At 39.2% G+C, this 13363-nt stretch overlaps 2 protein-coding genes across 2 annotated transcripts; both read left to right on the top strand.

Annotated features, from left to right (window-relative positions):
- Positions 1–2536: 2536 nt before the first annotated feature.
- On the top strand, positions 2537–4993 carry lyve1b (lymphatic vessel endothelial hyaluronic receptor 1b). Its single transcript, XM_063480939.1, has 6 exons — positions 2537–2679; positions 3133–3272; positions 3507–3908; positions 4055–4133; positions 4270–4443; positions 4601–4993. Exons 1-6 carry the CDS (start codon positions 2624–2626, stop codon positions 4677–4679), a joined length of 930 nt encoding a protein of 309 aa, XP_063337009.1. The 5' UTR covers positions 2537–2623; the 3' UTR covers positions 4680–4993.
- A 322-nt stretch (positions 4994–5315) lies between these two features.
- Positions 5316–12053, top strand: rlig1 (RNA 5'-phosphate and 3'-OH ligase 1). Its single transcript, XM_063479122.1, has 7 exons — positions 5316–5499; positions 9040–9157; positions 9258–9353; positions 9665–9781; positions 9955–10152; positions 10297–10466; positions 10626–12053. Exons 1-7 carry the CDS (start codon positions 5410–5412, stop codon positions 10794–10796), a joined length of 960 nt encoding a protein of 319 aa, XP_063335192.1. The 5' UTR covers positions 5316–5409; the 3' UTR covers positions 10797–12053.
- The last annotated feature ends 1310 nt before the right edge of the window (positions 12054–13363 follow it).

Raw genomic sequence — 13363 nt, 5'->3', positions numbered from 1 at the left:
ATGTCAGATTTCTTTTTCATGTTTTCACACTTTTATTTTTTACTGGTTTGTGATTTTCTCACAGTCTGTAGAAGAAGATAGACACACCCATCCAAGGAAGTGTGACCACTTAACATCTTTCCTGGGCCTATCAGTGGACCAACAGTCTATCGCTTTCCTCAGTCATTACTGCTGCAGCCTGAAGAAGGCAGGAAGCGCCATTATTTACACAACAGTCACTGAGTCATTGTAGTAGGACATGCTGAACTGTTTTGCTTCCTGCAGTAGAATGAAAGTGGTGATACTGCAAGTTTTAACACAACAGGGGAAAGCACTCGTCATTCTAACATGCCTTTAACTCGTGATTATGATGTGTTCAGGGTACCAAATGCCAGGTCTAATCACATGATTAGAGATTACACCGCAGAAGCATGCATCATTTTTATTGAAAGGCTAGTTTTAATAGTGCAAAAAGTTAAATGCATCAGCTGAGTTGATAATCCATATGCAATCAATAGGTAATTAAGACATAACCTTAATACTCAATACTTACTACTCAAGTGAAAATGCCACACTTTGATTGTTGGGTTTTGTTGGGTCTACCTTACAATATAAAGCGCCTTGAGGTGACTGTTGTTGTGATTTGGCGCTCTATAAATAAAGTTGAATTGAATTAAACTTTAATCATTAAAAAGAAATTAATGCAAAAATATTAATGAGTCTTTTTATTGAAAATCATTCAACTTTACTTTTCATGATTCGATGTTCTCATCTAATAGATGATAGATAGATGGATAGAAACTGAACTGCAGTGAGCCGTTTCACATGATGTTCCAGGCTTAAATACATTTGCACCGTTACTGTGAAAGACAGACTTAAATATACAAGTAGATTGAAGATTAATTGCCATGAGCCGTGATTTTTTTTCCTTTTTTGATCTTTGATGTGTGCAGTGAATGTGATGATTTGAAACATAATATAAACACAGAGGAAACCTGGTTATACTTATAAAATTGGTTCCAATAACAGACAGCAAAAGTGAGGACAGCAGAGGAACAGTTGGGAGGAAATTCCTTTTCCTACAGCTTGTGGAGTGCAAAAATACCTTCATCAGAGATGCTTACGAAGCAGAAAAGCTCAAAACTCATAAATATAGTACAAAACAACATTTAAGAAGGCTTCTTTAACCATATCCACTTGTAAAGTTTGACTTTTTTTAAAAATGAATAAACTCTTCACCCAATTGACAGTTTAGATTATTACATCCTTTTGTTTGATTCTTTTATTAAACCCATATTCCTATATCTCTGCTTTGGAATTCATTGATATGTTATTACTGGTAACAAGATTAGTGCTTTAAATGTCATATATGTCATGCATCTGCAATTTGATCACCCAAACAACTACGCTTAGAGAGCTACTGTGAAGGTCTTTCTCATGTGGATGCGTGTGCTATCTCCTAACAGGCCATAAAGCAGATTTGACCTTGTTTTTCCTGTTTCCTTTTCTCTTCCCTGTCACATTTGTTCTTGGGCTTCTCCCTCTGCTTCAGTTTATTTGATCCTCCACCCTCATCCACGTTGAGTATATTTTGTCATACAAGACATGGCAAGACTTTGTCGTTTGCCATCAGTATTACCTGTGATTTTTGCCCTGTTTTTACAAACCTGCGAATCCACTTTAAATAGAGGTAAGGTTTTTGTATGTTTATTTCTGCATTCACTTTTAGACTTAATCCTGGGATATCCCACAAGTCTAGCGTTTCAAATTCTAAAATTTCATAGTTGTTAAGAAGTTTAACTCGTGTTTTTGAAATGTCTTTTAAGACTGCCATCAGATTTTATTGTTAAGAAGACGAAGATGTTTGGCTCCTTCTGTGATATTAAACTTTAATAACTGTAAACTGTAAAATATTAGCAAAAGATAAAAAACATTTTTTTTTAAATGTTTCTTTGAGTATTCTTTGTCGCACAACGAGTATGAGTGTGTGTGTGTGTGTGTGTGTCTGTGTGTGTATGTGTGTACGGGTTCGTACTATCCTGGTGGGGACCAAAATCTGACTTTTACTATCCTGGTGGGGACTTTCTGCACCGTGGGGACCAAAATCCAGGTCCCCTTGGGGTTGAAAGCAATTTTCACACTCAAAATGCGGTTTTACTGTCAGGGTTACAATTAGGTTATGGTTAGGTTTAGGGTAAGGGTTAGGGTTAGGCATTCATTTTTAATGGTTAGGGTTAGGGTAAGGGGCTAGGGAAAGCATTATGTCAATGGGATGTCCCCACGAGGATAGCAAACCAGACATGTGTGTGTGTGTGTGTGTGTGTGCGCGTGCTCATATTATGGTTTATTTCTTCATAAAGTAGATGTACACACTGTGGTTTACCTGTATATTGATATGTATACTTTACATCATAAGTGACAGATCATAAGGTTTTTCAAAGGACACTCAGGATCAATTCTTCTTTTACATCCATCCATCTTTTCAATGTAATTTATTTACAAAGACAATTACCTTTATAATTTTTTGTTAGTAATTTCTCAGAGTTACAGAGCCACTGGAGTCTTCCTGCTTATCGAAGGAGGAACCTACTACACCTTGAACTTCACAGCTGCCAGAGATGCCTGTCTTTCACTAAATGTTACCATGGCGACGGAAATTCAGATATCAAAAGCGATCCAATATGGACTGGAAACATGCAAGTAAGCAGAAAGCATTTAACTAGGGTTTAATACAGGCAAATATTTTATAATGTTGACCCATATGCAGATTTCATATTAATAAATCGTGAAAACAGGTGACTGACTCAAATGCATTTCCCAGCAATAGCATAAATTTTTTTAGAAAACACAAATAACTGTCCCAAATACACAAGATCGATGTATTGTATAAGCACTTGGGTCCATATATATTTGATTAGTTAGTTTTTTGGGGGGGTAATTTTGCCTCCTTACACCATCACAGTTTAAATTAAACCAAAGACTATTTAAATCAAGGAGTTTAACATTTGCATTCCCTGTTTATAAATCACATACAATCCCTGATTTTCTGTGGCTCAAAACTAATTGGACAGACTGACCTAATTTTAACCATAATAAATGTTTTTTAATATTTGGATAAAAACTATTACTATATTACTGTTACTATTTTAACAGATATGGCTGGATAGCTGAACAGACTGCAGTCGTCCCACGAATTTCCCCTGAACAAACCTGTGGCCAGGGCAAAACTGGGTTAGTGACATGGAAGGCATCAGCAGATAAAAAGTTTGGCGTCTTCTGCTTCAATGCATCCGGTACTACTTATTTTCTTAGTTTAATAGACTAATATACACTATAAACGTCAATTCATCCATCACAGATGTCAAATGTCTAATGCTAAGACCAAAGTGTCTGAGTGGCACATAACAATGTAATGACATGATCAGTGTGACTGTGACCTGCAAGTGGTTTTCATGTTGTGCCTAATTACTGCCTGTAATTACAGTCATCTGATCACTTAAATAGAACTGAACCATTGATTTTCTCAGCATTAACAGATTTGGAGACAACAGCCAGCCCACAATCCCCCACATCTCCAACTCCACTGACAACTCAAACCACACATTTGGTCACATCAACAACAAAGTCCATGTCCTCAACAAAAAAGTCAATAACAGGAAAATCTCGGCCAACACTTCAGCCCACACCCTCAACTTCAGCTTCTGATGTGCTTGTTAAGACATCGCGGTCAGCTAGGATTTCTTCCTCTGCCACCCCTTCTTTTAAAACGTTCTCAACCCATATTCCTGTTTCCTTGCCTCCCCTAACCACCACGAACTCCCCTGCTGTCACTTTGACCTTTTCTGCTTCCACTCATGCCTTCAATTTCCCAGCTTCCTCTGAGTCGGCGCTGCCACAGACTGAGAGCTCCACAAAACCATCTCTAGGAGGTATGTTCTGCAATATCTTAGACACTTTTTCTTTTTTCATTGTTTGATTTTGCTAACATCATGTCAGCAAAAAATACATTTGGATAAATGATTTTAATCAAATTAGCTTCTTTACTTGTTTTTTTAATTTTGTTTTTCTTTACCAGCTTTACATGTAACACTTATTGTTCTTGGCATCATTCTTCTGCTCCTGACAGCAGCAAGCGCTATGTGGTACTTTCAAGTGTGAGTAATATTTTCAGATGATCTGCACGGCTTAAAGCACTTAAGGAACAACTTTTGTTTCTTTGCTTGCAATAATGTGGTGTAAACCACATATATTGTCTTTTATTAAAAACACTTTTCTGTCTTTTTGGAAAAGGAATGTTTTCGGGTGCTTGTCTCACTGGCAGCAGATGGATAACATTGAGACAGAGATGTGGAATTTTACTGATAATGATATGAACCGACTCGGCCAGTATGGACCGCAAGGGGATGATGATGATGACGACGACGAAGAAGAATCAGACCAGAAGTACTCCAGTGATATCACTCTGTGTGTGAAATCAGACATCAAAGCAAACTCTTCAGAGTAATATGACCATTTTGTGCAAGTCTTTGTAGACACAGCTGTGTTACCCGATAAAAACAAGATTAGAAGATCATTTACGTCATAAACTTGATTGTTGTACTCATAAAAATCCTTTATACAGCCTGTTGCAGGACTCTTCTGGCTACAGACAACTGACTCTGGCTCAATGTTTAGACTTGCTGTCATATACACATGAATGAAGGTGGAAGCCAACAGATGCTTCGCTCCTGGTGGTGGAGAAAAAACAGTACAAATATGTAACTGACATACACCATATTGTAAAATAATATTGAAAATATACAATAATAATAGTGTGACCTGTATTTCTGTATTACAGACAACAGATACTAACAAACAAGCTTTCAAAGTAATACTATTATTACTTTTATTATGAAAATAAATTGTGCTAATGTTATTTACAAGTGTCTTCTACCCCCCCACCCACAAACACACACATACACACACATACACATATGCATATCTAGATTTAGCACAAAAAGTCAGGTAATTTGTGTTTGGGCAAATATTTCTTTGTAACTTTGTATCTTAGCAATAAATAATGTTGCAAAGCCTGTTTATTTCCTCTTAAAGGGTGCCATTTAGCTTGCAAAGAAATGCATGTGTGGGTTGTGCAGCAGAGACGAGTATGAAAAACTTATCAAATCTTCTCTGCCAATCGAGTAAAAGTACATTTATTTGCATTTATTTCACGTAAAATAGCAAAAATATATACTTCCAAATACACACGGGTACATGTTGTTACCAACGCACCAACATGGCGGCGGTAATGAGTCGTTTCGGTATTTACGCACCGACATAAAACCAACGAAGAAGAAGACAACTCCAGAGCCAAACCGTTGCTGATTTTTTTTGCTTTGCTCATCCATGTTTGTAAACGTTAAGTTACAGCTTTGGTAGAAAGCCCACGAAATGAGACGCCTGGGTTCCGTACAGCAGAAGATACCGTGTGTGTTTCTGACTGACGTGAAGGAAGAACAGTCCAGAAAACGCGACTGTCAGGTGAATGCATCTGCAGACACATTATCAGGCGGAGTAGGTTTATTATGGGTATCTCCTGCTGCTACAGTTGTTAGCACGGAGAAGCACCCGTCGTGAACAAGTTCTTAGTCGTGTCTTTTTATCTTTTACTGGAAATGAAATGTAAGCAGAGTAAATGTCTGAGCCAGAGCGGGGGAGGTAGCTAACTGTGTTTTCCTTTCGCCTGTAGCACGAAGACACACCTCAGGTCTTCCTCGGCAGAGGACTACACTGATTTGCACAATGTAGACAACAGGGCAACAGGTTGAACAAATTAACTGACACATGGTCATCGTGACAAATAGTTGTACAGCTGGGTTCAACAGCAGAGAAATTTCTGTCTGATTTATTTATTTATTGTAAATGTGGTGGAATCTGGCATCAAACAGTTATATGCTGTGCCAACTTTCCAGTTTTTAACAGTGAGTCGAGTAGAGCCACTGCTGTGTGATGAATAGAGTAGAGCAAATACCTGCATGGCTGAATGAAGGGTTTTTCCTGCTTACCCAAGCTTTACCAAAGCACCCAAATCTTCTTTGTCAGGTAACACACAGACATATGCAGATCACTCTTGCAGGCTTAGTCACTGCAAGTCTGGAAAAAACAAACAAACAAATTCTGGAATGAAGAAAATTTTGGCCAGCCTACTGGAAAGCAGAAGAAGAGAGGAAGAACGTGCCAGTTAAAAGACTTATGGACATTTCAGCTCTATCGCTAAAGATGTGGAAGAACCTGACAGATTACATTAAACTAATGTTTCATAACGTGTAAGACTGAGAGCATCTTTACGTAATTCAAACGTAGGCTAAACCTAACTGCAAGTTTGATATAAGGAAGTGCAAATAGATGGCCTGTTTTAGGATTGTAGTCAATGAGACTTGTAGAACAATAAAACTGGTTTCAATTTAAACCCTACAGGAAAAAAATCGATGAATAAAGTTGTTTCTGAGAATTGATATTAATTACTGATGCTCATTACTGAAAGACTTTAGACCCTGTTACTATTCACTCACTGAGCTCTGAGGGATCTTGTAGAGGTGTTACTATCTGATGTTAATATACACAGCTCAAAGGAGAGATCTGCAGGTGTCAGGATAGAACTGCATATTTTATACATTCTAACAGGCAAAGTCTGTTTTCACGCATTAGCTGTTTACCCTCAAGTTAAATCGTTGCAAAGAATTATTTCAGTCATTTTTCTAGATATTCAGTAACTTAACTTTTACTATCATTTTCTTTATTCATTTTTTAGCAGTTGTTTAGTTTTTCTTTTAGAGCCCTACCACAGGGGGGCCACAAGCCGGTGTAGTGCTAGTGCCGTTCTCAACCCAGCAGAAATGGGGAGGGTTGCGTCAGGAAGGGCATCTGGTGTAAATCAACCATGTGAATCATCAAGAATGAGATTTCCATAGCAGATCAGTTGAGGCCTGGGTTAAGAACGACCGCCTACGGTGCTGTTGGCCAACAGGGTGTGGATGGAAGTTGTGCTGCTGTTGGCCGAAGAGGAAAAGAGGAAAGTTGGAAGGCATGTTCGGAGACAGAGAGAAGGATGGAGCCAGGGAAGGAAAGGGGACGACCAGAGTGAAGAAGGCCATGCAGAGGGTTTATGTGGCAGAGGAGGATGCTTGAAATGGAGGCAGAAGATGAAAAAGTGTTAGTTAGTGTCTTTTTAGGATGCTAGCTGGCCCCCCAGATTTTTCTCCACAGCGATACATCAAACAACATCCATCCATAGGTCTCCAGCCTGTCCAAGGCCCAAACACCATAGAAATGACTTGATTTGTACAGAATGGTTACCCTATTGATGGAACAGAAATATAATTACCACCATATTACACTATGGCTGTGTTTCCCATTCTTTTGGAGCTACGGCACATATTTCACATTAGAAAAATCACACGGCACACCACCAAACAAAAATGTCACAAAAAGTATATTGATCCTTTTTCCTGCGCAACAGGTATAGCAGAACCACTACTCATGCTAGGGCCTTCATCTGGGTCAGATTGACTACTTTTTCTTTTCAAATATTTATCTATTGCTTTGATGTGCTGTGTCATCTCACAGCATGACTATTATGTAATTTCTTCTTCATCTTCTTCTGTTTTCCTGGCAGTTGGCAACCTATTTAATTAGAGCAGGTAGTTGTACTGCTCTCTAGTGGAAGAGAGTGTAATTGTTCTGCACGCCGGTCCTCAACCTTTTTTGCGCCACAGACCGGTTTAATGTCAGACAATATTTTCATGGACCAGCCTTTAAGGTGTCGCAGATAAATACAGCAAAATAAAATGAAACGACCAAGACAAAAACAATGATATTTTGTAAATATAATAATAAACGCAAATTCATTGTGTAATTGTGTAACTTTATTAGCAGCGTCCTCCTGAAATACGCCAACAACATTGAGAGTAACATCCTCCTCTCTGCCCCTTAATGCTTTCTGGTCACTATGGTAACGCTTAAATATTTCTTTCAAAATAAGACACACAACTACAACACGGGAAAAGACCCTGGGTAACCGAGTTAACGATAAAAACCCCGAAAACCATAAATTTCACACCCAAGCCTCAACATGCCATATCCACTTATCCACTTGATATGAGGCTAACTGGCAAACTGTAATATTTTTCAAATTTTTTTCCCCTCTCTGATTTTTAAATGCATGTGCTTTAAAACCACCAGGTGCAAGAGTTCCCTGCAGAGCCTGGGATTAAAGTTTGTGGCTCTTGGAGGCCCGTTTCCTTTGCACAGTTTTTCTCTGAATTAGCTGGAGCAACCAGCTAATTCATGTCATATGTGCCGTGAGTACATTGGCATTCGTTCAAACTCTGCACCACTTGAAGATAATTTTGCTTACAGTGGAGTGATAGATTTCAAATAAGTGTTTTTGAATCATTTGCCAAACTGATATACTTCATCCATCCATCTAGAGCTGTAGAGAACGCTTTAATCTTGGCATAATGATGACACTTTATACTGATGATCAGGAGCTTCTTATCACTGGCACCTCATCTGCATCTCCTTAATGTTATGTTTTTTATGTTGTGATAAATGTAGTCTTGTAGTCATGTGTGTTTTTTGAAAATAGCCAGAAACTGAAACGTCATTTGTTTGAATAAGCACCTGTTAATAGATATATAGGAGATATACTTTAAGAGAATCGCTTTTCATGGGATTCACTTATATTTCATGTAATTGCAAAAGAAGCTGGTACAGATTCATATTTGGCCTTTTGATTCCCTGGTTGCTAAAACTTTGCAGTCATGAAATTATTCTCAAATTGCATTAGATGAATTGTGCAGCTGATTCAGTGTCAGCACAGTCATGTAGTCTGTTGTTGGTTCTTTAATCAAGCCCAAACTTATAATTGAAAAGTGGTGGTTTATAATATGGGGCTTCTGTTTGATGCTATATAATATGTAGATAACTCATTTATGCATTCATGGTACCGTTACTAATGTTGGGTATAGTCACTTTCATTTATATCTTGCACTGATCAAACGTGGTTTTGCTTCTCTTTAGCAATTTCAGGTTGTTGCCACAGAAAATGTGAACCCTGTTGCTCTGGAGGCTAACATACATAGTGCGCTTGCCACTGAAAAACTTGATGGCACCTGTTGCTATGTTACAGTTTATAAAGGTGAGAAGATCTCAGAATAACACTGACCATTTCCTAGTCAGCGTCTACAAACTGCTACTACTTTGTAGTTTTCTAAGTGGAATTGATCTGTTTTCTTTAGGGCAGCCTTACCTGTGGGCTCGACTTGACAGAAGACCAAACAAACAAACAGAGAAGAGGTTTAAAAAGTACCAACATTCTCACAAAAGTTGTAAAGGTAGATTAACTTTGTCAAAAACAGTTCCCCCAAGATTTTTGAACACGTTTTTTTGGTAATATTGCTTCTACACATCACCACAGTGGGTTTTTAGTGACTGAAGCAGATTCTGAGCCTCAATTCAAAGGGTTTAATAACAGTATTACTTAAAAATCCACTGTAGTGGTATACACAAGCATAATTACCAGAAACTTATGGGCCTAATTGTGAGAATATTGAGTGTGGAGCAAAAAAGAAAAGGCCTGGAAAATGTTAATACATAACACATTTAGCAGTGGGGAAGGGTTTTATTTTTCCGGGCTTTCTTTCAGGTTTCACGTGGAACATAGAGGAAGATTTTAAACCGGTGCCAGAAACATGGATCCCAGCTCATGGAGTCAAACATCACAGCGGCCGTCCAGTGCCCGATGAACATGGACATATTCCAGGTTCTTAGTTCTTATTTTAGTTCATGTGCAGTGAATTCACCTATGTCTATGTAAAAGAGTTTATGTAGAAAAATGGGGGTAAGTGTCAAAGGGACGATAAGCAGCAAGTATCGTCCTTCACATGGAAACCATCAGCATGACGAGTACTTTTCTTTGTTGTTATAAATATGTAGGCTGGGTTCCAGTGGAGAGAGACAACAAGCAGTACTGCTGGCACTCCTCTGTGGTGGATTACAACGTTGGGCTTGCTCTTGTTCTCAGGCCTCGACGTGACAACGAAGACATGTTAGAAATCACATCAGTCCCATTAGCTGAGCTCCAAGAACAAACACTGGAGCTTATTGGAACCAATATCAATGGAAACCCCTATGGTAATAGAAACTACATTCATTTTTTTTATATATAAGCTGTGGTTAGGAATTACAATAAATGATTAACATTAATTAACTTCATTGGGTGATTGATTTAAAAGAAAAACTGAAGTAAACCAAGGTTCATTAATATTGTACAAACAGGGCTGGGCAGCAAAAAGCAGCCTGTCCACTGCCTGGTTACACATGGGAGTGTTCCAATCAGAAACCCACCACCTGTGGACTTCCAGCAGCTGTGCTCCTGGTTTCACGAGAATCCAGACGGTCGAGTAGAGGGCATAGTCTGGCACTGCAGTGATGGCACTCTCATCAAGGTGGGATAATTTATGTATTTTCAGTACATAAAATGGATTTAAGTATCTGTGTTAAAAGATTGAGCTGCTATAAGCAGTTTACAGAGAGCAATGCTGTCATGCTTCAGTGTTCTAAATAGTGTGAAATCAGGCACCAAGCTCTTCTGTGTGTGTTGTTAGGTTCATCGTCATCACCTGGGACTGAAGTGGCCAGAAGCGAACACTTGCCTTGGAAACAAGCCGACGGCCATCCGTGTTGACGCTTATGGCAGCACAGACTTGTTTACATCGTTTGTAGCACTAAATGGACACAGCTTCAGCCGGCTTCAGGACATTCACTTTGAGCTATAAGTCCATGCGGTGAAAACAGATTTCTTTTCTCTCCGGATCTTGTGAGGATCTGCCGCTTTGCTGATAGATCCCTGATATTTCATCTGTAATTCCATGCGAGTGATTTACAATCCTATACTCATATAGATTAATTTATTCCACAGAAACCAGTTAAGAACTGCTGCTTTTTGAATTCATGAAAGTCTTAAGAGTAGCTTACTGTGAGTGAGCTGTTAGTGGAAGAAATAAGGAGAAAACTGACTGCCAAAGTTTAACGTTTGGCACCAAAAAGAAACGGTGGAGTGAATCAAAACTTAAGATGGTTTTTGCAGAGATGTGTACTGCTTTAATGTAAAAATAACTGACCAACTTGGCATTTTTTTTTAGCAAGTTAAGTTATTAAAGGGAACCCTGGCTATAAAGACATGTTTGCGCTAAAAAATGCACCATGCTTTCAATAACATATATGTGGTATTAAAATACGCCAAATGTTTTCCTTTTAAGGACATTTTATTTAAAACCGATTTACCAGTAGGCCGCCATTGTTATTTACTTCTCAATGCACTCTGGGTAGTGATGTCATATGGTCGCACCGCATCGAGTTCACAGCAGCACACTGGAAATGGCTTCTGTTCAACCTTTCCAGTTTGAACCAGAATAATCCGAGAAAGAGAATGAAAATAGTCAACCAGTACTTATTTTAGATGAAGATGAAAACAATCCGTCACACGAGGACGCGAGAGTGAGGGAAAACTACTGGTGTCTATGCGGCTACTGCTTGCCCGTGCCAAATCCCCGACAGAATTTGTTTCCCCTGCGTTGGGACCTTGGTACAACATCGGACGGGATTATTTAAATAAACCAATGACATTTTGGCTGATCATTATTTGTATCCTTCTGTAACTGTACAGAACTGTACTGAGATAAAACCTCCAAAATTTCAGGAGCAATACGTCTTTGGACAGGGGGAACAAATTGTGGTAGAATCAGCCTGATATTATTTGTATCACACTGTAACTTTACTGTATAAAGAGCTAACATCTCCAAAATTTCTGGACTAGTTATTCATTATAAGAAGTGTTTATGAACTAAAAATCACGAACGTGGGATACTGTTAGTCCATGCCAGTGTATGCTCCCGACACAGGGGAAACAAATTCTGTCGGGGAAACCTAGTTTGGCACGACGGCTTCAAAGTTTTGGTGCACTGTGTTGCATGGAGAATCTGTAAAAAATAACGATATGGTAATTTCACTGTATAATAAAAATTAGAATTCTATTAATGTTTTTATCATGCGGTTATGCGATACCATCAGTGTTGGGAAGGTTACTTTTAAAATGTATTCCATTACAGAATACTGAATACATGCCCCAAAATGTATTCTGTAACGTATTCCGTTACGTTACTCAATGAGAGTAACGTATTCTGAATACTTTGGATTACTTAATATATTATCATGCTGTTTACAACTACGTGAATGTACTATTGCTGTGATTTATTACTGTTACTGAAGGTCCGCGGCTCCGAACCATAGTAAAGGGACCTCTGACTAATACGGTGGGTTCCGTGTCGGGCTGGTAGCCGAAAAATAGCTTTACTTTGTCTGGGTCAACTTTGCTAGCGAGAGACAGAGAGAGGCGTTGAAAGGCTGCTCCAACGGAACTTATTTTTTCCGGAGGAAAACACGAACACAGTGTACAGTTGAGTCTTAATAGCTTACTTGCAGCTGGGCTCGTCAGGCACTCTTCTTGGCTGCAGTGATTATTATTATATTTACATGCTTCCAGCTCCCGTTTTTGCTCCGTGACAGCTCGGACTTTTCCTTTCTCTCCCTCCCTCGCTCACAGACACATAACGTGTATGGCAGTCCATTCTCGCTGCAGCACGGACTACACTGCCCATGAGGCTACATTCTTTAGGGCCATGCCTGTAGCATTCTACCTATTAGCTTAGCACAACAACAACAACAAAACGGCGCTCTCTCATCCAGGAAACACGCAGCGAGAGAGCGTCACCCTGTAACCATGGCAACCGTAACGCTGCCGCCTGGAACAACAGAACAGCTGTCAAACAAAACCCAAACAGTCCAGACCCGCGACAATATGAAACAGGAAAGTACCGCCGTGTAATCCATTTATTTCAACAAAGTAACTGTATTCTGAATACCACCTTTTTAAACGGTAACTGTAACGGAATACAGTTACTCACATTTTGTATTCTAAATACGTAACGGCGGTATATGTATTCCGTTACTCCCCAACACTGGATACCATGGATAGCTGCTGCCATAAAACTGAGCTCTTTACAACAAACGCTCTCAGTCGCCGTTGCCATTGGCAAGCAGTAGCCGCATAGACACCAGTAGTTTTCCCTCACTCTCGCGTCCTCGTGTGACGGATTGTTTTCATCTTCATCTAAAATAAGTACTGGTTGACTATTTTCATTCTCTCTCTCGGATTGTTCTGGTTCAAACTGGAAAGGTTGAACAGAAGCCATTTCCAGTGCGCTGCTAAGTGTGAACTCGATGCGGTGTAACCGTGTGACGTCGCTACCCAGAGTGCATTGAGAAGTAAATAACAATGACGGCC

This window comes from Pelmatolapia mariae, linkage group LG7, assembly GCF_036321145.2.
Source record: "Pelmatolapia mariae isolate MD_Pm_ZW linkage group LG7, Pm_UMD_F_2, whole genome shotgun sequence".
In the NCBI taxonomy this organism is placed as follows: domain Eukaryota; kingdom Metazoa; phylum Chordata; class Actinopteri; order Cichliformes; family Cichlidae; genus Pelmatolapia; species Pelmatolapia mariae.
This window is presented reverse-complemented; position numbering and strand designations above follow the sequence as displayed.